The following is a 25,987-nucleotide window of genomic DNA, read 5'->3' as shown; positions in this document are numbered from 1 at the left end:
GTGACTGTGATGAGCAGCTAAACAGATCTATCACTCATCAAATTAGATCCCCTGAGCCCACACACACACACACACATACACAGACACACACAGATACGCACACGCACATGTCTACTAATGTCTGATTTATCCCTGTAACGCAGCTATTAACCACAGCAGTGTCAGTTAATGAGTGAAGAGCAAAGGCCATTTCATCAGACTTCTTTTTGAATGATTGGACCATTTCTTTAAAACCTTCCTCCATCTTCTCTCCCTGACAAAACACGGGATGTCAGTGACACAATTGAATTGATTAGTCGAATCGAATCGATTAAGGGCTGTCAGCAGTCACAAACATGGCAAACGAGGAAAAACTCTTCATCACAATAAAACCTGAAAAAAAATCACATTTTTTAAAATACTGACAGAACTCTGTATTTATGGTTTGGGATTTATTCAGTCTAAAAATAACAGGAGAGATTTCTCATTTCTCTCGGGGCAAATGTTCTCGAGCCCATTGACATATTGGGATGACATTAGATCATTTGCTTTCCATTATTATCCACCTCCTGATCAAACACAGCAAGCACGCACTCAGCCAAATATAACTCACATGGTCAAACGAATGGAGTTTGCAGTGACAGTACATTTCAGCGAGCGAGGCAGATTTGGACAGTCACACAAGGTGGATATGGGGCTGATTTTGTCTGCAGACTGACTTAGTTCTTTAATGATTATCATCGGCTGAGTTTCCTACCTGGGACGATGGAGACGGTGTCTTTCTCCCAGGACACCACGCTGACGTATTCCTGGACAGCTGAGGGGATGAGGCACTTGAACACAGCGACATTACCCCGCATGGAGCGCTGGTCGGCCACACGGACTGTGTAGGGCTCCCTGAACACTGGTGTGTAAAGAAAAGAGCTAAGATTAGTAAATGGAAAGGATGTTGGTTGGTGATTATGAAGGTCTCAAAAAGGGAGAGTTAGTTTTTAACAGGTGACAAAAATAGCCAAAGTTAACTAACAGGCAACTTAGTTTGACTTGAGATAAAAGTAGAGCTTCAATTACAAATTATTTTTGACTAATTAGTTGTCAGCGAATGTCAAAGAATATTTAAAAATGTCCATCACAGTTCAAGAGCCCGAGATTACATCCTCAAATTGCTTTGTCTAATTTGTCAGACCAATCCAAATCCCAAAGATATTTAATTTATAAGCATATAAAACACAAAAAAAATCAGCAAATAGTTGGTGTTTTAGGCCTTTAGGATACCAAAACCTTGGTACAATGCAGCATTGTACTTCAGTAAAATTAATGGGAGCAATAACACTTCTCACTTTGCTCAATGTGCCAGAGCCCAAGGTGACTTCTTTATATTGTTATTTTGTCTGAACAACAGTCCTAAACCCAGAGACGACTGCTAATTGATGAACTGACTGATAGTTTCAGCTCTGAATGCACGTAACAATTTATTCTTCTTTACTACACATGTTGACACTGTACAGTTGACATCCATCTGTCCTGTTTAGGTCTGGCAAACTAACTTGTCTGGTGTCCTGTTCAACCACATTAAGCCAGTGTTTCCCTCTTTAGTCCCAGATTTGAAGGCACACTATGATCGTAAGGAGGGTTGACGTGGAGCTGCATTGAAGGGGATACACAGTGAGCGGCCCTTGGCCTTTTAAAGAACAACGCCACAGATGCTTTGAGACGGCAAGGAGTGGAGGGTTGCTCACGACCGTTGGACCTGTCACATGCAGGCACCAGGCATCAAAAACACACCCCCTGCACATGGCACACACGGCGCTAGGCTGTGAATCTGTGCCAGTGTACAGAAAGGATGGTGGTGATTAAGACGGGCTTAATGATGAAAACAGTAGCCTGTAGCTAACGAAATTATCTCTCCAGTTAACTCTGTCACATTAAGATTAGTGAGAAATGCTGAATCAGAGAATACATTTTCATTAAATAAATCAATTAAATTAATGGATTATTTTGGTGAAGAGGAGAGACAGGTAGTTCAAGGGCACGCTTGGTTGACTGAATGAACACTGACCCATGTTTTCTAAACCGGACTGTGCTGAACTGCACAGGCTTACACTCCGCACTGATATCATTTGTATTGAGGGGTGTTGCCAAAATTTTCTACAGCAACTTTGACATATACAAAAATAAGAACAAATCTGACACGAGTAAGATGGAGGAAAAAAACAATTACAGGAAATCAGATGGGGTCTCAGAGAGGCTGGTGTTGTGGAGTGTTTCTGGCATCATAATCTAACACAATCTATCACTTCTATTCAACCAGGCTTCCCTTAGAAATGAGGACAGTAATGGCTTAACAATGTAAAACACGCATACACACACACACACACACACACACACACACACAACACAGGGAGTGGCCCCGCCCTCCCGTGTGTTCACTCTCTCCCCCAGCTCTCCAGTGATATAATTAACGCCTAGCCTGAAGGCCAGTTTCCTTGGTCATTAATAATGCTTTATGCCAGCCGCCACTGTCACTGGAACCCAGTGGAACCAAAGCCGATGTCCTTGTCCAAATGGTGGGGAGTCTTTCACCTTAAAGTCCGAGGTTTAATCTCCCAAGTCTTTGTCTGATTCCGTCCATTGCTTTTACACTGTTCTACTTTTCATAATTGGCTGAACCGTGGACCTTTTCTTCCTTCTTTTCTGATTTGCAAAGGAGCTGAGACTGGAATGAATTAGGGACCATTCTGTCAGCATTGTTGAAATTTAACCTTGCATCATATGCGTGACCGTGCCAAACACAGATATATAAACATTAGATTTGGTGTCTTTAGTCCACACCTTGTGGTGTTACTGATGTTACTTTGTGCATGAGCTAAATTAATGGTTGCAGTAAGATATCCTCTGGGGAACATATCACTTCTCACTTTGGTCATCTGACACACATGCTGCTAATGTGAGCTGACGTCTCATTTGTAAACAAGCCAAAGCTAAAGGACAAATAATTCCAATCAAGTCTTCATTTCAATTCTTCATTTAAACAACCTCTGCTTCTCACTGATGCCATCTACCTGCAGATCAATAGCCAGAATCGACTGAGTAGCCTCGGCTGTTGTGGCCGAGCCAATTCTTTCAATCTTTTATTTACTCTCTGATTGACCCTTCTGCCTCTTGTCAATAGCAGCGAAAATCCCCAATGCCCACGGTGCCTCTCATAGAGTGTTTAAAATCAGCTTGACAGCTTGTAAATTTTTGGTGTGTTGATGACAGTCGTCCCATGTCAATCCAGTGGAGGTTAAGATCCAGTCAAGATCATCTCAGGTTTGTGCTTACTCCGCTTTTGACCCCAGCTTGTCCTACACTTGCTAACCTCTAAAAAGTGTTGTTCAGACACTCCTCTCGCCCATTAAAATCAGTCAAATAAACACTGTATGGCAACATGCCCTTGTATACAAGCATGTAACCAGCTCCAGTCAGAGGCAGGTCTTGTGATAGCATTGTCATTTAACACACGTTCCTCTTCAAAGATATGAAAGACACAGAGGAACAAAAAAAATATTACATATTCATTTTCTTAAGCCTTGTGACAGGATGCAAATGGTAGCCCAACTGATTTGTGTGTAAATTGCACTCCCCCTCATCGCATGCGCAGCAGAATCATTAGGATGTTACTGATGCCTGACTATATGCAGCCTGGTTGCCTAGGAACGAGCTAAAACATGGGTCTGGTGCACTGGGCGCACTGGGAGGCAAGTCTTGTATCACTGTCGCTTCAATAATTAACGACGGGGAAACCAAATACTGCATTTACTTATTCATAAAGCAAGCAGCAAAAACACAGAGAAGAAGAGATAGAGAAGGGGAAAATAATGAAATATAGGAGAAATGAATGGATGTAGGTTTCATTATTGAATGGATCGGATAAGAAAAGCAGTCCTTGTGTATCAGGTTCAGGGACCCTACTAAACTGTAATGTCAGCCAGAGAAAAGATGACAAGGGCAGATGGAAGAAAGGGATCTAGACACCTGCTGCCTTGGCCTGGGCCTACACGGGCGTGTTTTAGTCAGGACAAAAGGGAGATGAGGTGATCTTACTGAACAGGTGTCCTCATTTCATTTTATTAAGTTTGTATAAGGAGGTATTGGGTGCACAAAACACGAAACCCTCAGACTCAGACAGAATATTTTTACAGCACAAACAACTGCAATCACTAATTGCATGTATGTAAGGTGTGCTTAAACTCAGTCGTCTATCATTGGGATCTTTTAACTTGTTACCAAAAGTGAAAATGATTTGTGTATCCTAAAGAAGAGACAGTGAAGATAAAAAAAAAATGCTAAATGCACTGGGAGGAGATGCTCAGATGTGAGAGGAGATGAGAGGAGATGAGAGGAGAGGAGAGCCTTATTCCTGAGGCTACAGATGCTGCCAAACTGCTAGATATGTTACACACACACACAAAAAGCTTTGCTTTGGGGTTAGGATCCAAAATTCACAAAAATGGCTAAAAACTCAGTCTTTTTGTCAATGTGAAATTGATTTTCTCTGCCTTTTGTCTTTTGATAATACTAGATTTGACAACTGACACATTCTTTTGGAAACTTAGCCGATCGCCTTCCTTGTCTCTCTGAAAGGAAGAATAAGAAGAGTTTATGTGTTCATTTAGGAATAATTCAAAACTGAGTCGGGTAGAAGTCCCTGTCTCCATGCATGAGTACAGTTACATGTATGTATTCTTCTATTTTTTATTATCATATGTAATGTGTTTTTTTTTTAAACCTTTAGTGGCATAGCAGTGAATTTGCAGATTGCAACCAACTGAATATTCATTGTCTCATCCTCCCCTTCTAAATGTGAAGCAAAAACTATACACTTGCGAAATATGCAAAAAGCTTCATCTAGAGTTTGGTTTGTCCATTCTGAGCTACTGTAGAAACATGGTGGTGCAGGAAGAGAACATGCTCTGTCTGTAGATAATGGGCTCCTTCTAAGGTAACGAAAACACAGCAATTGTTATTTTCAGATGATTATACACTAATGAAAACATATGCATGAATATTAAATACAGAGAGAGGTAGTTCTAACATATCTTACATGGCCCGTACATGCTGTGTTGTTTTATGTATTTTTGATTTTTGAATGGAATTTTCCTCCCTTCATATCATTAGTTGGATTAAATTAATTTCCATATGGTATGACAATTAAAAGGCGGACTCGTGAAATCTACTTGAGTTGCACAATGCATCACGGTTTAATTGCTGTGACAGATCATTTTGTACTTGAAACTGCATTAACATGTAACAGTGGTGGAGAAATGATGTCTGGTGTGATGAATTGCAGTTTACATAACTTAAGCAAGTTTTTAAAGTTTGCTAGTTGATTTCGATACCATTTGGAAATAAATGGAAACTAACGGCTGCCTGAAAAATAAGAAATAAAAATGACCACCAGCATTCCTGCAGAAAATATACATGTGATCTAAGGAGCTACAATCTGCATAAACACTGGTTTGGTACCCCAGTCTAAGAAAAGAACCAGTCCAGGATGAAGACCACATTGAAGCGTAAATTGCTTTGGAGCGCTAAATAGTTTTTATCAAAAAATAAATGTGTGCAATCAAAAAAGTGACACTATCAAAGAAGCTTGAGTAAAGAATAAAAACAGAAAACTCAATTAGTCGCAATGAGAGAGCATAATAAAAACATATAGAGGAAAACAAGCAGCCCACATAGTGATTTTCATAAATGTAGAGCTATCCAGACAGGTGCTAGTGCTATTATTGGACCACAATCAGCATGCATGGGAGAGGGTGAGAAAGAGGGAGAGGGATAGAGAGAGATGTGAGGATGTGAAGAGAGAGAGAGAGGAAGGGAGGGAGAACGAGACGGATGGCGAGGGGGAGTGGGGGTGGGGCAGATTTTTGGGGGGGTGTCACACTGCGAGCTGTCAGCTGTCATCATTCTCCTGCGCCACCTGAGACAGGGCATGCCACACCCTAGCGCTCACGCCTCTGTCGCCCATGGCAACTGCAGGGTTGTGTATGTGTGTGTGAGCGTGTGCATGTGTCTGTATGTGTTGTGTAGGACTCTGGAGGTAATGAGGTGCACACACATGCACGTGAGCCCTGGTTATGGAGCTGTGGAGTTGTGGTTGCCTCAGCATTTAATTGATTAATTGTTGTAATTATTTGGGCGGGAAGGTCATCCCAACACTGAGGCTGGCTAGAAGGTCACTCTCACGCTGGAGGGACTGTCCTCCTCTAGGGACCACACAGGCCATATGGGTGTGTTTATGAGTTTGTGTACGTGTAGGTGTATGTGTGTGTGAGAGAGAGAAAGAGAGAGAGAGAGAGAGAGAATCCGGCAGCATTTTGGCGAATAATTTTGTTCATATCCATGTGTGAGGTAGGGAACTGCTGACTGTCTTCTTCATGCAGGATTGATCAACACAGTCAAAATGTCTGCCTGGCTATTACCATGACCTGAAAATCTACTTTTTTTCATGATTCTGTTCACATCTTTCCATGTCTGTAGCTGACGCTCCAAAATCTTTCCTGCCAAACACCCTGACAAAGAGCTGGCGACTAAACACCAAGAGCCAGCTTGACGAAAATGGCTGTGTGTGTGTGTAGTTAGGGGACTTTCCAGTCCATGGACAGATGGAGAGACTGGGAGACAGGAGGCTTGCTGGCATGAGCTACGCACAGGCTGGTGTGCATGTATGTGTGTGTATGTGTGTGTGTGTGCGTGTGTGTGTCTGAGTAGGTGCGTGCATGTGCATATGCATGTGAACATAAATTTGTGCACGTTTGTTGTATACACGTGTATCCAGTGTGTATCACATTAGGTCATATGCATGTGTTTATGATGTTTATGTGTGTGTGGTTGTTTGGGAGTGTGAGAAAGAGCAGTAACACCTTCCCTCAGTGTGTTCAGCGCCTCTCTCCAGCTTTGACCTTGGCAGGGAGTGCGACAGGTCACCAAGCCAACTGTCTACGTGGAGGATTTTTAATACACAGGGTCAAGACACTGAGCTTTGGGACACTTCACCCCCCACTGAAAGAAGATGCTGGTTGTAGGTGCCAAATATGACTGCCGTTTGGGTGACCGTATTTTCAGATGCTGTTCTGCTGTTGTGACATTGTAAATGTACGACAAAAAAATAGATTATTTCAGGTGTAACCTTGGCACTCTGAAAGCAGGGATGGAAAAAGACAATATTGCGTTGCATTATGGGAATTGTAGGATCCAGTGTTTTTGTTAAGCCATACTAGGGAATATACAGTAAATCAGGATATCTTAGTCTTTAGTGCTTCCATTGTAACCATTTTATGTTGAGTGCCACATTTAAATGAAGGTCCAGTACTAAATGATGAAGTACATATTTATGATGAGTTTTATAAAATATATATGAAGAATTCTATCAATAGTTTACGTGTTGTTATGGTTACATGTTGGCTTATGGATTAAAGGTGCAAACTGTGAACCATAACATCCCCAGTTTGTGTCTTGCAGGGACTGCCTGTTAAAAATAGTAAGTGCTGACAGACATGCAGATTACAGACTGTTGGTGCCATTTTAGGTGGTTGAAACTTAAATCAGTCACTGCTAGAAGCTGATCCCTAATCTAAGTGGAGGTTGTGAATCTTTACAACCCGATCTTGTGCAGACTCTCAATGTCACTCTTGATAGCACTACTGGGCTGTCTTAGCATGGAGCCAGGACACTGGCACACCCCACCTTATCTGGTTTATTTCCAAATATATGTAGGTCAGGACAAGACAGGTTTAGTTCTTGATATTTGAAGAGACATCCAAAAATTTGGTTAAACCAGGGTCACCATTCAAAATTACTTTAAAATGCATGCAGAGACCTAAGATAGAAGAGAATGGAACAAAAAATCCCCAGAAATCTCTTTGACCATTAGCTTAGTTTACATCTAGTGTGTCCAAACCTCACCTGCTTTGATGTGGATGCTTGGGCTACGAATCTTGCCCGCTTGGTTCTCAGCAGTGCAGAAGTACTCGTTGTCGTGGATAATGCTGTTATAGGCGGAGGGGGAGAAGGGGTAGAGCTGGAGGGTGCCGTTGGCATGAACGTGGCGGATATGGGGCACGTCGTAAATGTCGTCTCCGGCGGCCAGGTACCAGCGCAGGACGGCATGGGGGGCGCCGCCCGCAGGGCAGGGCAGGGACACCCCCACCGAGCTGGAGAAGGTCACCCGCTGCAGGGAGGCGTTCACAAAGTACAGCCGCGTAGAGACAACATCCTCACTGTTGACTGTTGATAGAAAGGGAGACGGAGTTAGCTGGTTTGTAAGAGTCATGCATACAGGCAACACTCAGACATCAGACCGGTAATGAAGAGGAAGTGTGTGCATAACGTGCGATAACTGAAATACTCATTGTTTAAGCAACTCTTAAGAAATAATAATGAAATAAACCTCAACACTGAATAAAATAGCATAGTTTAGAGAACATGTTGACACTTAACCTGCGTATATAAACAACTTACAAGGATGACATAACATAGGTACAAAGACACAGTATGTGTACTGATGCAAAAATTATTTACTAAAGGGAGTGCTTGACAAACATTTTCCTTCTTTATTCTTTAATAAAATCATGTTGAACTGACTGAGTGCTGAGATGGGAAGTTACAGGATATAGGACCATAATATCAGTTGTGCAGATTGGTTGCCAAAAAGTTTTAACAATATAAATCTTGATACGTTTAATCAAATAACACAAACTTGGCCAAAAAAGTTAGATAGAGTACATTGTTCAATATGTTTTAATGAAATGTCTCATCAATGTGCACCATGCCAGACAAAGAGGATAATCAATAGTAAATTGACTAATAAAGAAAAAAACTTTTTCCATGTTCCATATTTGATTTTTTCCGTGTGCTGTATTGTTATTTTTTGTTCTAGACAGTAATTTACAATGTTTTCCATGAGTCAATTCACTGGAGTAAGACTATTTTGAAGTGAAGCATGACTCACTTTGAAAGATTACTGGAAATACTACCTGATCTAACACAAACTTACAGACACCCACATGCAGTATAAAAGCTTGAATCTACAGGCATTAAGGTCACCTCAACCCAAACAACTTCCTCCTTGTGTGCCAAACTGCAGCCATCTATGCATTATCTGAATATCTCTAATCTAATCATGTGTCCAGAGAGCCCTTTCAAAATCTGCCTTTCAATGGGAGGACAAAATGGGTCACAAGGCTCGACCCAACCGCCACTGCCATCTCTTTTCTGTTGATATCTTGCGTCGTTCGGGAAAAACAAAGTGTTCACACAGGCATGATAGCAGACTGCTGCATTTCATAGGCCTGCTCAAGTCTGTCACATTTACTGTAGCTCGTTCTGTAGCTATACCAGCCTGAGGAGGTGGATACCACAGATGTTTGCTGTAAAACGATGATATTGTGGCACAGATGAAGAGCTGCTGCCAGATAAGTTGTCCTAGGGGAGAGAGACCACCATATATCCTCTCTCTCTCTCTCTCTCTCAAACAGCCTCTTCCAGTTTAGAGCGGGGGTAGTGAGGCATCTTTTAAGATCTGTGTGTGTTTCAGTGTGTGTTTGCTGTGTGTGGGGGGGTGGTGGGGGTGAGGGGGGTATAGAGGGAAGTGTAAAGAAGTGCTGAGCTCAGCTTGGCTGGAGGCCAGGGGAAGACGCTGTGCCCCGAGCCAGAGAAGTTTCTTCTCAGACAATGATACTTAATTAATCCCTTTTCCCGGATTGTGTCAACAATGCCTGGATTAGCCCTATCTCTTAAATTCTCTGCTTTGGGAGAAAATAGGTTGTTGGCTAAGACATCAATGGAAATATAAAGACACTATCAGATGTCATTTGGCTCTAATTTCTACATATCCTCTACATCAATGGATATCATTAGTAACTGGCTATTAAAGGAGAGAAAGAAGCCCACTGGCTGTCTTTTTAAGATCTTAATACAGGGTGAGATGGATGAAAGGTTGATACAAAGTCCATTTTTATATCTATTCTGTCCAGTATAATAACAGACACGGACATAATGACATTAATAACATAACATGAATGGGATGAATCATGTGAGAAAAGGCTCAGAAGGAAAATGAAGGGATTAGGGATTAAACCTAAACTGACATAAGGTGGTTTTCACTCTCTCCTCCGTTCTCCTCCACTTTATGCAGCCCTCTATCTTATCTTTCTTGGTTACTTTTAGCCTTCATCTGCCTTCATACTTTCACCCTTACCAGATACCCCTCCAAGACACAAACACACATCCTCTCGTCTTTTCCTGCCACACTAGAGACAGGAAATGTTCTGTGATTGGAATTTGTATGCCAGACACGGAGAGTTAAACCCACATAATCTCCTCTCACATTTAACACACACACACACACACACAGTCTATCTACTTTGTAATCGCATTGCTGTGGGAGGCCGATGTCCGACTTTCCTGGTTCACATGTATGTGTGGGTGTGGAGCGGAAGGAGAGCCAGGCGCAATATTGTAGACAAGACACGGGTGGCTGGTTGGGGGGAAAGGTGCTCAGGTGCAAAGGTGTTTGGATGCAACCGAGTGACTGACTGTGTATAGGTGTGTGTGTGTGTGTGTGTGTGTGTGTGTGTGTGTGGTAAGGTCAAAGGGATAGAGAGGTTAATGTTAAATGACTGCCTCGGTTCTTGATGTCAAACTCAGCCAACAAGCAGAGGCTGAGGTGTGCAGAAAGAAGATGTGATTGCTGCTCGGAGCATGGCAGAGATGCTGAGACTGTAGAGAGTCATTGTTCTCCTGCCTACCAGCAAAAATTGGAGCAGATCCTCTGTGTTCAAAAATCTGAATTCAGGTCAAGTTCAATCCATCCTACCATATGAATCCATGTCAATCACTCTTACAGGCTGCTAGGCTGACTGATCTGCACTTTCAGCACCACGGAGAGCACCTCAATGTTACGGGTTAGGTGAGGAATAAACACGGAAGAGTTTCCACATTGAGCAAATATGGAGGAAACTATTAGCAGAATTTACCACTGACAGTGACCTGCTTCCCTCTGATGACAAATGCTATTTTTAGAAACAGAAGATTTTCATGACAAAAACAGTTTATTCGAGCTGTAAAAGCCCTCACAAAACAAACAATATGACTGAATAAGAATTTGTGTTCCGAAAAGTATCATCCTTTTTTTTTTTTTACCACTAATCACAAAATACTATTATCCTTCAGGCTAGACTAGTTTCCAGCCTTTTTTGTCCAATGCAGCCCTAACGAATGAGCTGAAGTACTCTTTCATTATACAACTTTGATAAATGGGATGGCCTTCGTGATCGTATTTCACTGAGAAAACGTTGGTTGTGGTGGATCTGTGGCTGCACATACAAGGCCAAGTGATCCTGAAACTGTCAATGTTTGGTTTTTGTCTTTTTTGACAGACTGCCACTATCACTTGAAATGGCAGCAGCTAGATGTCTCAACCATTTATCCATTTTGTATACCAGTCTATTTTAATGTCTTTGTTAATTTGCCAACCTGTACCTCTATTTTATTATTATTATTATTATTTGCATCATTACTAGGAAGTCACTGATTTTTACTAGTGTTTTCCAAAGACCATTTTTTACTTGCTTTATCTGAATAATTTCTTAAGGCTTGATGAAATAAAGTTATCCAGTAATAAAAATATTAGAGAAAGGTTTGAATAGAAAAAGATATGACTGTCATAAGGAGTCCTGATGCCCAGGTTGGGGACAGAATTCAGGGGCGATTCAAACTCTCAGGGAAAAAAAAATAAATCTAAAAAGCAGCAGCTTATGATGCGATGGCTAATCGCTTTGTCCTATGGTATGAATTCAGGTCACTGAGTTCACATACACACACTCAGGCACGCAAAGACAACACATGTGTACAACCACATGGAAGCAAGTCCCAGTCTACACTGCACGGATCACGGCCTCCAGCTGAAAAAGAACACTGTGACAATGCCGACCAGAGTGTCATGTCAAAACATCAAAATGCAATGACGAAGGATGGGATTGTGAATGGATGGTAAAGAAGATGAAGAATCTGTCTAAAAACTATTCACATTCTGTCACTTGACATAAGGGTTACCCAGGCTGCAGCTGTTGATCATGTGTGATATGATATAGACATAGCAGAGCTGTAATTTGTTTTTGAACAATAGTGGAGTTCTTATCTTCCCTGGAGCCCTGGCCTCTTTTGCATATCTGACAGTTGAGGTGTGCAAGTGGGACAGCAATCATGGGCATTGTTTTCATTTGAAAATGCAGTAGGCTGCATTAAGTAGCATGATTAGGGACATAAACAAATTTTCCAACCAAGACTTTCCATGAAATTGGAACAAAATGTATAGACGACCACAGAGAAACTAAAAAAAACAACAACCTATGCCATCAAATACTGTATCAAAATCAATGTCAAAGATCACAATCAACTGCAAACATACCATGCAAACAACATCAAGCACAGATTTTCCTCCTTATATGGGCAACCTCAGATGGTTTTCAGAGTCCTTTCATAGCCCCAGGGTCCTGTTCAACCCTCTCCCCAGCAGAGAGAAGGAGCAGCACTCATCCGATCATGAACTGTATTTTGATTTTCTTCTTCAAGCCCGGATGCATTGATTACAATGAAGAAGGTCAGAGTGATTTGGGGTGAAACACCCAGAAACATATTTCCTGTCAGCTGAACCCTTCACAATTTTTCTCGATATTTGTTCCTTTTTGCACTCTTTTTTTAACCTTTGCTTTTCTCTCCGCCTGTGTTTCCTTTTCAGTTTTTCTTTTGACTCAAATCTTTCTTTGCTGTACACTCAAATACATTTGCACTTTTTTTTTTCCTGTTCTTGCAGTGGATATGAAAATTGAGTATGAATATGTATGCTGGAGAAGCAAGGATATTGCCTATGGTGAACCGCTATGCATAATGCAGCTTTTTCTGTCTCATCTACATTCATTCAGACACACACATACACACACACACACACACACACACACACGGAGGGATTCATACCATCACGTGCATAGAAAAACAGGGCTATAAATCCCTCTCCTTCTCCCACCCGCTCTCACTCTCCTTCAAACACACACAAAGTCACATAAATACATTTGAGATTGCACATAAACGTTCATAATAGGAAGTAGATTTTCTATGTGGTGAACCATGTAGCACTACAGATAACAGCACACAAAACACATTCAGGCCAAAAAACAGCTGAAGCACTGAAGTCAGCGGCAATGCATCCTTTGCAGTGATGCTACAGGAAAACAGCAGAAGATAAAAGGCAAACGATATGATCATGTTTGATAGAGGATGGTGCTCATTTAGTATACAATGACTCCAGATTGAGATATGCATTAAGGTTGCATGACAATGTGTCTCTCTGCTTTTGTGTGCGGCCAGAAAGGAAGTCATTTCTAACATGGTGTCATTTTATTGGGAGAAACGCTCAAGACAGAAAAAAAACCCTGCATGGCATGATATTAGGGATGTGAATATACTATGCATGCATACACACATACAAGGGGGGGTTAGGTGGTGGTAAGCAACCCCTATACACAGTTTATGCAGTGTCAGTAAAATATTAGGCAGCCATTTCAGCATTTGAAAATTCCCATCTCCCACTTCAAAAGGATGATTTCCGCTGTTGAAGTGAGTGTCAGATTTGTAGAGATGTTTTTTTTCTTCCTATTCTCCCTCAGAGACAGGGCCATAAATTGTTTGATAGTAAGCAGAGCAGGAGAGAGAGAGAGAGAGAGGGAGAGAGAGGGAGGACAAGAAAGAGAAGCAGAGTGAAAGGCGTAGTTGATTATGAGATGCTAAAGTATGATTGTTGGATTATTTTGTCATTCAAGATATCAATCTTTCTCCGTGCGTAATGGAGAGGGCACCGGGCTACCGGACACTACTGTTGCGCGTAAAACCTGTTGAGTGAACGATCGAAATATACTCCTCGGAGTGACAGCTTAGTGCAATAACAATGTTGTTGCTATGGAGTATGAAATCTACAGTTGTGTCATGACAGATATTTGGGAGCAGTCGGGATTGCTTTATTGAGGAGTGCTGCGTGATAACTGGAGGGCTCAGTGCAAGGTTATCCCTCTTAACAGGTCCTTTCATGCACAATTGCTGACTAATACAATCTTATTTTCCTCAAGCAAAAGAAAAAAAATCGCCAAATCAATTTGTCGGGAGAATTTCCTGTTGAAAGAGAAGAGATCTGCTTTAATGGACCTTCAGGACAACTGAAACGATCATCTCACATCGATTTGGCTGACGTGCACGGTGTGTTTCAAGACAAACAAAAATGTTTAGACCGAATGACTTCCGTTCAAATGGACGCGTTTGCGCTGTGTGGTTCAAATGCCAAAAGCAGAGCGCCAACACTTGACAATGAAAACAGGCTTTGCTCGCCGGAGCACGACGAGAGAGGCGAGTTAACCTGAGAGTGACATGTAGCTATTATACCGTGGAGCTGTCTCTCCAAGAAAACTGACAGGTTGTGCAGGCACAGCGGGACTCAGAGGCGGAGGAATAAGACATATAGTGGCCCCTTTCGTGTTGGGAGCTGATGTGCCGTTTGGGAATGATCATGCGTTACTGGAGACATGCGCAATGGATAGATTTTGGGTTCATTACCAATATCGGTTCGGTGTGACTGTGTGAACTCATTACAAACAAAGCTTTATATATCTATAAGTCTCATATTGCTAGTAAGTGGGAGACAGACTTTTACTATTGATTCTGCAGGATAATTACCCTAAAACACTTGCACAAACGTAGGATTAAAACAAGAAAAACTCCTACGCATCCACCCTCTCCACTCAAAGTTCTGTACAAATCACTTTTTGCAAATAGTTAACCTTGAACTGTATGCCACAGCATCCTTCACAGGCCACAAACAAGAAGATATTCATCCGGATTCTTGAAGACAGAGACAGAGAAAACTCCAAAGTTGTCATACTATATCCACCATCCACTGAAGCCTCAGTTGTCCAATCCAGACGCAACATCTCTGAGTGCATGGTGCGGGTGTAGCCTAGTAGCCAGCAGAGTCTGACTCATAGCGCAATTACTGGGCTCCCCCTCCAAGCACTTCTCCTCTAGTCTGGATCTGTTTTGATTCCAAATTTACACACAGCCCCATGGTCTGCAACGCCGCAGATCAGCGGTCGAGGCTTGTAAAGAAATTAGAAATACGCCAAACAAGTGATCTTACAAAAGACGAGACACCCAAACTACCTTTCATACTTCATACATGTGTTGGAATTGTCGTGGCTTGTATTATTTACTGAAATCAAGAAAAGAAATGCTCTGACATGAAGTGACTGATCAGATTGTTCACTGTTAGACGGGTCTCACACACACACACACACACACACACACACAGTACAGTATGGGTGTAAGTCAAAGAAAAAAATAGAACATAACGCTTAGTTCATCAAACACACAAGTGAAAATAAAGTGCAGACATGATATAGAAGCCAAAGTGTTTTACATCTATGCAGGATCAAGACTGTAACACAGTCTCATTCAGTTTAATGTCGAGTGTGTGTTGCAGGGGGCCTGTCGACTGAAACTGGATAAAACCGGAATCACATTAATTGATGAAATAATTATAGCAAGCTCAGAGCTCTGACTGCATCTCGATCATTCCATGGCATTTTTTCCTTAAAATTTCTACAATTGCTGCTTGAATCTCCTTAAATCTCACACCAAAAGTACTGTCCTTTTTATAGCCGATTTAGTTTTTTTTAAATAGACTAATTGTTATAATCATTTAAGCCTTTTTCCAATTTCCCAGGCCCTGTTCTGGCCTATCAGGCCTTAAAAACGGATTCCCACACAGCCCTCAGCTGAGTTTGTCTCAATTTTATTTCCATAAAATGACAAGCAACCTCCCAAATCATGACAAAGAAGAATGAGTGTATCCTCCTCCCCTCCCTCTATCTATCCATCTATCCATCCCTCTGCTCTCCCCCCTCCTCTCCGCACTCATGGGTGCAGGTGTGCTGATATGCAGCCAAACCAAACCAACAAACGGTCAGTAATAACCTAATGAATGTCGACTTAATGACAGAAAAAAAAGGAAAAAAGAAAAAGACTAAATTATCTTTAGAAATATGTAGTGGTGTGATCTGTCATACTGATGTAAAAACAAACACACAAAAAATAAGCAGAAAATTGTGTGCCATTCTAGGAGGCGCGGCCAAGCCAGGAAAATACGCAGTACTAATGCATATGCATGTATGATAATAGACCTACCTTTCCTCCTTAAAATAAAGTTTATTAAGTATTACACATATCTGAAATACACACAGCCACACGAGACAATAAATCACACTTGATTCGTGCAAAATGAGCGGAACATGGCGTTGAAAAACAACGGAAAATGGAAGTTTGTTTTCCACTGCGTTATCTACATCTCTCCCATCTCAAGCACTCTTTCCGCTTCAGTGGCTGTTTGCAGCCCCCAACCCTCCTCCCCTCACCACACACACACACACACACACACACACACACACACACACACACACAGTACATCTCGTTCAGTCACGGGACAGGGCGATGTACAGTGTGTATAATCGAAATAGACCCTGTAATCCAATTACATACAACAGCACAGAAGTCCTCGCCGCAGCTGCAGCCTGGCAGAGGGCACTGCCAAGGCCAATGAATGAATGATGAAGACCAGGACCATGAAACACACCCACAATTATAAACAAATGATTAAAATGAATTAAAATGTGTTAACCAATAAGGTTTATAATCAGGCATCTTCAGTTACAGTGCCCGTGCGTAAAGAAAACGGATGAAAATGAGGTATATATATAAACATAAAAAATATATTGGTTCTTTTATGTCATTGTGTAACTGTTACGAAGTAACATAAATTCATATACAATAAAAGAAATGAACATTTTGCATTTAAAATAAGCAAAAGTGAATCATTCTCTCCCATCTGCAGCATTTAGAGCGAAGCCAATCAGTAGAATCTGGTGCCACAGAAAATGGTGGATGAATAATTAGACCAGGGATGATAACAACTGAGTCTGCATAAACTGACACTCCTACATTTTAGCAAAGAAAATAAACTGTAATATATGGCCTCGCTTTTTTTTTTTTTTTTTTTATAAATATCCAACTGGGGCACATTATCTACAAATTAAAGGCCAGCGCTCAATACCCCCCAGCATCAGTTCACACGTCTCTCATAAAATGTATTGACCCTTGTTGCCACACAGCCGCACCACACTCTTCAACACGCGCAAACTGGCGTTCATACACTATTTTAATGCATCTTCCAAAAAAGATGATAAAAAAAAAGGATGCTTTAACCCCAAGGGAGTGGGACCCCCCCTCTCCTCCCCTCCTTCTACACGCACGCACGCACGCACACACACACACTAACATCTTATTTGTGTTGGGACAGGAAGGGGAAAAAAAGTCAGCATATACATTAAACTCTTCTGCCCCCCCTTGGACTTTTGTTTTTTCTTTTCTTTTTTTGCGAGTAAACAGCTGTGGCCAGCATCAGCGCTCGAGGTCGCCCGTCTATCCGTGCGCGCGCCTGCAGATCCTTATCAGCCTCTCCTATTCAACAGCCTCCATATTCACGACACCTCCACATATTCATCATGCAAAATGCAAATGCCGTTGTCTTGCACATCCTAACGAACGCAGAGTGCACTTTTGCATCTATGTGCGTCTCCTCACTGTTCCATCCAAAAAAGTGCATATTGATTTTATGCTCATGAGCTTTTTTTCTGATCACGTTTTAAAAATCATATTATCAGCTAATCACTGGGAGACACTGAGGACGGAAGAGGAATCCGAGCTCTCGTTCAGGAGGAGGATGAACGCTCATCAGAAGAAAAAATGATTTCAAAACATTCAGAAAAAAGTTAGCACTCCTTTTCCAAAAGGTGACTTAAGAGTTTGATTTGACATCTCTGCCCCTCCTTGGAGAAATGTTCTCGGTTCAATTCAACAACATTCATCAATCTGATCAGCTAATAAGTACGCACAGCCAACTTGAGCATTGCACTGGAGAGCAGTCAGCATGCAGATAAGCAACACTTGAAGAGACACATTTCCAACCTACCTTCTTGCAAAGAATACAGCAGAAGTAAAGTTACAAGCCACATGCCATTAAAAGCAGTTATATTTCACAGGAATGTTGTGCAGTCCCCCAAGAAGAGTGCACGGCGCAGCGGTCGGCCAGGCGAGGCTGCGTGCTGGACTGGTTCTGCTGATGCTCCCCGGCGGTCTCTCCAGCCCTGGTCCCACACTCTCCAGCGACGAGAAACGAGCCGCGGAGAAAGTACCGCCTCTGCTCCCTGTTCTCTCCTCCCCTTACCGGGACAGGCTGCTGTCGCCCCACCCCCGGTATCCTAATGATGCGCCGTGATGGAGAGGTGAGCTATACGCATTAATGAGGGACCAAACGGAAACCACTGGGACCTCTGTGTTACGCGCACTGGATCGGGCAGCTTGATGGGAGTTCCACTGGCAAAGTTCAAAACGTACCATCAGTACAAGTCATTTCAATTGTGTTCTTCTGCAAGGAAGTTGGAAAGAAAAACAGCCGTTGGAGGGAAATATCTGCGCGTATTTCGCATGCAAATCCACTCTTCCTATTTCCATAAAGCAGTTGTCACTCCCTTAGCAGTGGTGCGGGCATTGGAAGTGGAAGTAAAATTGCCAACAGAATGTGCTATTGTGAAGTTACAAGAGGACTTGAGCACTTTGGAGCGTTAATTCCAGGTGAGGAGGAGCACAGAGAAGCTGCATCCTCCGTTTCATTCAAAGGGGAAGTGGGGATGCGCTCTGCGCACCGCACCAGCCTGTCACTGCCAACCTCAACGCTCAGATCACTTTTATATGGATCAAACTGACTAGTTTTGATATTAAAACACACCTCGAGGGAATTATCTGCAACCCACTTCATTATAAAGGTGCGTAGTGCGTATCAGGCTAATCCTGTGATCGAGCTGGTCGATAAATTCGATCTGTGAAACTCGCCCTTTGACACACGCACACACACACAGAGGGTGTAGAAGGGGATGGAGGGGCACTCACAGGCGCACTGATCAGGCTCATCTTTGCTGGTTACTGACTGGAAGAATGCTTTCGTCTTAGTTATAAGAAAAAATGTTCACATACACAACCTATAAATAGATCAATACAATCTTTAAGAATACTGTGAGTTTGACAGACTAACTTTAAGCAAGAGGAGTGAAGAAGGAATAAGTGACACAGGCCTGGTTTACATGTATTTACACTGTGGCTAAGCACCTGGCGTGAAGTGGGAGAGGATGCTCCACCTGATGTTAGCACCACTGCACCGACTGATCTACTGACATTTGGTTTCATGTGTTGAGCTTGAATACTTCTTTCCTCACAAACAAGTTTAGGGCCATCACACTTAGACTCTAAAATCAATTATTAGAGATAAAATTATTATGGCCTCTGAGATTTCAACACTGCATGAGTTCAAAGCTGCTCTCCTCTTTACCGCCATTCATTTCAACACTTGAATGACCAACACACTATAAAATAAATACCAAAGCACCCTGATTGTTGTTCATCCATTTCAGGCCAAACGCGGAAGCTCTACTCGTTGTCCACTCAGTCGTGCTACTTATCTGACATCAAACACCTTCTACTTGACATAACCTCTGCCGTCACTCTTTCTGTGTCTCTCTCTCCGTAATGCAATGTGGCGTTTGGAGTGTCGTAACAAAAAGTAGTCCTGGTTGTGGAATAGAACTGAGGCAAGCTGTGGCCTCTCTCACTCCCACTGAAGAGCCCGCTGTAGTGTGGCAGGCAAGGCAGCACATTCTGCCTCCACTCTCTATTATGTAACAGGTGGAAACACACACACCCACGCACCCTCTCTGTCTCTCTCTCTCTCTATCGAACAGACCCACAAACGTGCACACACACACACACACACACACACACACACAAACAACACAGCGACAACGACAGGGACACATTTAGAGTGCATGCGGGAACACTTCCATTATACATTCTGTACATTCGGATGTGCGCTCTGAAATTATATTTATAGATGAGCACATTTTCAGCTCTGTGCACTTCCCTGGCCACAAACCATAGTCCTGGTTTAAAAGTGCAGCCTGTAGTGCACGGTGAGTGATATGGGAACTCTTGTTTAGGAACCTGACAGCCCTCAGGAAATATAATCTGTCTAAGCATCATGTATTCTGCACCTCAATATTCTTTCTCCTCTTCCAATGACAAACTGGTCATATAACAACACCCAACACCTTGACACTCAAACCAAGCTCCACCCAGTAGCCCTGTAAGGTAACACATGAAGTCTCTGTCAGGACTTCAAAAGGCAGCGTGGCAAGCTGGTTAAGGGGCTGATGTGAGTTGGCCTGACAGCGCCAAGCAGGTTGTACTGTATGTCAGCCAGTGATCATCATGGGGGCTGACAGGCTGAGCTGGGCCAGCCAGGCCGGAGAAAAGGCAAGCAGCTCCCAGACAGCTCAAGTGACTGTCACTGAGGACAGGACCCAGGACAGGCTGCCACCACACCAGTAAAAAAAAAACAAAAAAAAACACAGCACCCATGTGACTCATCTCCATCACTCTTCCCATCAGTCTGCTCTGTCGTTGCCTGGAGATAGGAAAGGAGGTAGGAAAGGAGGGGAGTGAGAGGAAGAGAGTTTGTTGACTGAGGAAGAAAAATACGGATGAACAGGACAGCAGAGAAACAGAAAGCAGAGGGAGGAGGGGGGGGTGAGGGGCAGACAGAGAGAGTGATGAGGCGGATAAGTTAATGTGGATGTTAATGTTAATGCTCAGACAATCAAAGCTCCCCTCAGGCCCTGACTACATGCTAGGATCATATCAGCGCTAATGTATCCAGTATTAATGCACAGCCCCCGGCCCGATGGAACCTCAGCAAGGTCAGAGTTAGGAGAGGAAGAGGGCACGTGCTGCTACTGCTTAGCTCTGTGCAAGGTCACAGGGATCCAAATGAGAATGGGGAGAGAGCTGCAAGAATAGGGATCATGGTGGCAGATTGTGGTTGGAGGCAAATCACTCGATGACGGGTCAAACGGAGGAGTTATGTTCCTTTAAAAACTACATCGTGGCGGGTTCAAAACGCCGCAGTTTGTGTTGTCAGTACTAAACATTGTCAAAACCAAGCAATGTGTCGCACAACTCCTTTTCCTCAGAGGGGGCCGCCCGGCTAGATCTGCATGCCGCTGTGTATGAAGGAGCCTCTGCATTAAGCTAATATGAATCACACCACCACCACCACCATGCTGCAGTACATTAACAGGCGTCGACCAATGGAGAGTGTTTGCCTTTAACCAAGCATGCATGATTGTTGTGGCAGATGTGCGAGATTGTATCAGCACAACAGAGGATGTGTGCGTGTGTGAGCATGTGTCTACATGGCGGCAAGGCGCAGGACATATATTTCTGGCTGCTCTCCTACCCTACAGTCAGATGTGCATGCACATGTATTTGGGAGTTGCGTGTTTGCTTGAGTGTGTGTACGTGCTTGCGTATGTGCGTTTTTTTTCTTTTTTTTTTGCACGAGAGTACGTGCGCGTGCACAGGAGACATCAAGGGGTGTTAATTTATTCAAATGAGCTGGGGAGGATAACGAGAGGAAGGGGCGAGGGGCGGAGGAGGTGCGTGTAGGGGGGCACCTTCTTCTGCTGGAGGTTCATCTCTCCATTTCTCTCTTTCCCCCTCTCACTTGTTTTCTCACATTTGCAAATTAGACTATTTGCATGGCTGAGGAGGAGGGAGGCAAGGGAGATGGGGGAGGAAGACGACGAGAGTGGAAAAAGAAGAAAAAATAAAAAAACTGGAGATGGGGAACGGTGCAATTCTGAGGCAGACAGAGCGCCCGCAGACAAAAACACACCGTGCCAGGGCGATACCATCACTTCCAAGATGGCTGCCGCTGGAGGCGTCCTCTGTGGGACCAACCTAGAGACCCGTTACTGTCGCTCCACAGTGGGTGACACACAAACACACTTTCTGACTTCGACTGTGTTCCTCAAGCATAACGAGGCGAATGAAATTTGAACAGCTCAGTAAAGGATTAACATTTATCTTTTGAATTTGAATACATTAAAGAGTGAGTCAGATGAACACGGTTGTGGCTTGTACAGAGATATCGATCAGAGATATCTAGTGACACCCAGTGGTCACAATTAAAGATGTTATCATAAGAAGATCTAATATTGAATTTCCTGTATTGGCTGATCTTTGCTAAGTTTTCAGTGGGGCAAACTAATGGGTGACTCCGTTTCAAGGTCTTGGTCAACACATCGATAATGCCAAAAGTTTGTACTGCCGATCGATTCTTTCTCTCCTTAAAGAACTTTGGTGTGAAATGCCAAACAGTGTGTTTGTTTGTTACATTTGTTACATTCAAATGAAGAAAGGAGAAAAATATCTGCTGTTTGTCTGACAAAACTCTCACATGTAACAATGCATACAAACTAAATAATCAGCGGCTCAGCATTGTTCTTGACTAGGGTGGATTACCAACCACGCAAAGTGGACAACTGCATATCGACTCCTGTTTTTCTTTATGGTGCATATTCCTCAGTGTTTAGTCAAACTTCCACAAACTACGTGACAAACAGAAAAAAACAGGGTGGTATTTATTCCAGAGCAGGAGAACTGGTTGTTTTTTTGACAAATAATGAAGCTGCCATGTGCCATGTGTGCTGTGTGTACTCTGCTTAGAGAAAACTTTGAGGCAACAGGGTCCATGCACAATGAGACAGCAGGTAAGGATTGGATGTGGGGGGTGGGTGGGTCAGTGTTGTTGCATTTTTTCTCCTCTGCCTTACAAACACCAAAACATGTAACAGCGAGATTAACGCTAAACTCCACTCTTAAATTTACCACTTCATTGACAGGTGTGTTTATTTGATACACACACCTGGAATGTAACCAGAGTGTGATCACAAAGTGATGTTACTGTGGACACACTGAAGTGAAAGTCCATTCATTTTCATTATCACATTCAAGATATCAGCTATACTATCAAACTTTGTCACGGACATTTTTTTAATCTAGTTATTTAAAGTCACTTAGAAATACCGTGCATGTAAATATCTAGCAATCTCCAGGTACACGTATAGAGGGGTAACGTGTATAAATAAGGGGTGGACAAACAGAAATGAAACTGTTTACACTCAAATCTTTACAGTTCTGGTCTGTTACATCACATTAAGTCAACAATAAACTGAAGCGAGACAGCCAGAGAGAGAGAGAGAGAGAGAGAGACAGAGAGAGAGACAGAGAGAGAGAGAGAGACAGAGAGAGAGACAGAGAGAGAGAGACAGAGAGAGAGAGAGAGAGAGACAGAGCTGGCAGGTGTGAGAGGAGGTTGTAGGGCTTAGCTGAGGGCAGACTTTCCATCTTGACCCTCTGTGCTTTGATCTTATCACTTTCCCACGCTTTAACGCTCCTGTACCTGTGTCTTACTAGAGAACCTGTTCCACATATACTCTCACGTACACACACAAAACACGCACACTCACAACAACAAAACGTTGCTGCTGTACAAACAGAGAAAAGCCTTTTAGTCTTTGGCTTGTACAACTACAAAAATATCAAACTGAACATGAAAAATACATCTCCGTCTATCTCTAAACGATTCCCTAAAACCATGAACTGGATGACATGCTCCTTCATCATCATGAACATGAACAGTGTATTTTGAGTAGGTCCCTCATACCAGTCAAGCTGATTCAATCAACGTGCTGTAAATACTCACTGGTGTCCTCAGCTGAAGATATAAATATATTATAAACTTATGTTAGAGTATTTTTGTTAGAAACTACAGTGCCCACTTGTCTGTTTATAAAATTAAAGTCTAATTTCCAGAAGCCTTATTACAGAAACTTTAAGCATTTAGGATTTCTGTTATGACAGAAACATGTTTCCTAACTTCACTTAGATAAATATCCCATCTTATTTTAGGAGAGGACTTTAGCTCTTGTGAAGAATCATAATTTAGGATGGCAAAAATAACTGCCCAAAAATGTCAAAAATGGTGGCACCACTGTCTATATGTCAGTGTCAGTGAAGACTCTTTTCTGATCTGAATACTTTTTCCACCACCGGATTACGAGTAACATGAGAAGACTTTATAGAGATCATTTTAACCCACTGAAATTGCCTCATTGCCACGTTACACCAACTAGAACAGCAACCTAACAACCAGCAGAGAAACAGAAGCTTTGTTGTCTGTAGCATGTCATGCTCAGGTGCTCAGGTTACTTTGTCAACACCTTTACAAATGTTGGTCGAACCCATACAAGCAAGGAAAACACATTAAGTCCACTGTTTGTTTGCATCAGTGACCTTGAGGCCTTTTGTCCCAACAGTTCTCATCCTAAACGCTTATGGGAACACTAACTGATCAGGCCTCTCACACCTGTATACATAGTGTGTTCATGTCTTTCCGTGTGTGTGTGTGTGTGTGTGATGTTATCAGTTCTTGTGGACTGTGTGATAAATGCCTTGTCATGCTTACCTCAACTGAAGCCCTTATGGAAAGCAGCTAACTTCAGGCCCTGGAGGCTCCAACCAGTAAAACCGCCTGTTTTCACCGCTTGGCCATGGGCTGCATCAACTTTTACAGTTTGGTCCTTTTTTTTTCACAAATTCAGGAGGCTGAGTGGAAAAAGAAAGAGGAGAGAGAGAGAGAGAAAGAGAGAGAGGGAGAGAGAAGGGGGTCCTTGGGACTCACCCAGTTGACAGCTCCTGTCTCTGCCTGTAACGACTTATTTATTCAGGGATAATTAATCAGGCGCAGTTTTCTGGCGGTATGATTAATGCGCTTTGTCATCTCTGCTGCAGCCATGAAAATACAGTAGTCTATGATGCCACTGCTCGGGTTTAGCTGGCTCTGATACAACGGCAAAACGGGGACGTCCTGTTTAAAGTACTCGTGCAGTGGGAGGAAATTAGTGGCGTATGATTTAGGCCCTTTCTGCAACTAAAAACTGCAACTTGGACTGTTTTTTCTTCCATGTTGGGACCACTGAGGGTGGTCTGCTGCTGCCTGATATATGTCAGTAAACAGTGCATGTTTTATAATGATGTCTCCAGTGTTTTAGTCAATTTATAGTGCCCCTATTTATGTTTTTATTTAATCTGGTGTAATCTGCAGCATCAACATTGTCTGATTTACAGTTCGTGACAGTATCAGTGAACATCCATCAACATTTTTGACTACCAAAGCTATTTTTCACCTACTTGTTCTTTCCCACAGTATTCGCCATCATTTGATGTTTCTCATCAGCAGCTTTCACTTCTTTTTTCTCGGCCTGTCGAGGGAAGCTGTGACCAGTGAAGTTCTTCATCCTGTGGTCATGCTGGTCTTATGACGCCACCTTGTGATCATTGTGATCTGTTACCACAAGTCTAAGGAACTAGTTTTATGGTGCGTCTGCTTTATGGATTGTGTTTTTTTTTTGTTTTTGTTTTGCAAAGCAGCTATTAAGCGTGCAACACTCCTCCTATAAGACCCCAGTTAGCACCGTGACAAAGTCACTTTGTTATAGCCTGAAGCCTGAGTCATCTGCATGCACCATGTCTAATGGATTTTATCTTAATAGATACTATGTAAATTTCACAGGAGAAACCTCACTGGAATAGGTTAAAAAGTAACAGTATCAAAGTGATGAAGTAGCTAATAAGTAAATGAGCTTTTGAACAAATTCATTTTTATTGTACCAAGGATTATATTTTAATTCATTTTCCATGCTTTTTTTGTGCACTTCCACATGTATCATTATTACTATTACCATACCTTTACTATGCAACTCACTATGTAATCTACAGTACTACAGTAGGCTGAGGGGTGTGTGTGTGTGTGTGTGTGTGTGTGTGTGTGTGTGTGTGTGTGTGTGTGTGTGTGACAGATGAACCAGATTTCAAAGCTTGCAGAGAACTTTTATTTTCTTAAATGTGTTGCTTA

At 42.5% G+C, this 25,987-nt stretch overlaps 1 protein-coding gene across 2 annotated transcripts in view; it reads right to left on the bottom strand.

Annotated features, from left to right (window-relative positions):
• dscaml1 (Down syndrome cell adhesion molecule like 1) overlaps nucleotides 1–18,854 on the bottom strand; it is a 92,741-nt gene extending 73,887 nt beyond the window's left edge. Inside the window, exons 1-3 of one of the 2 annotated variants that reach the window (XM_019274407.2) lie at nucleotides 18,092–18,854; nucleotides 7,930–8,250; nucleotides 737–883 (exon numbers count right to left, since the gene is read on the bottom strand). In XM_019274407.2, coding sequence (XP_019129952.1) covers nucleotides 737–883; nucleotides 7,930–8,250; nucleotides 18,092–18,134 — 511 coding nt within the window. In that variant the 5' untranslated portion in view covers nucleotides 18,135–18,854. The remainder of the gene's footprint in view (nucleotides 1–736; nucleotides 884–7,929; nucleotides 8,251–18,091) is intronic. The other variant, XM_019274401.2, reaches the window with a different exon arrangement.
• Nucleotides 18,855–25,987: the final 7,133 nt, after the last annotated feature.

This window comes from Larimichthys crocea, chromosome VII, assembly GCF_000972845.2.
Source record: "Larimichthys crocea isolate SSNF chromosome VII, L_crocea_2.0, whole genome shotgun sequence".
NCBI classification, from domain to species: Eukaryota; Metazoa; Chordata; class Actinopteri; family Sciaenidae; genus Larimichthys; species Larimichthys crocea.
The sequence above is the reverse complement of the archived record's forward strand: the minus strand, read 5'-3'. Positions and strand labels throughout refer to the sequence as shown.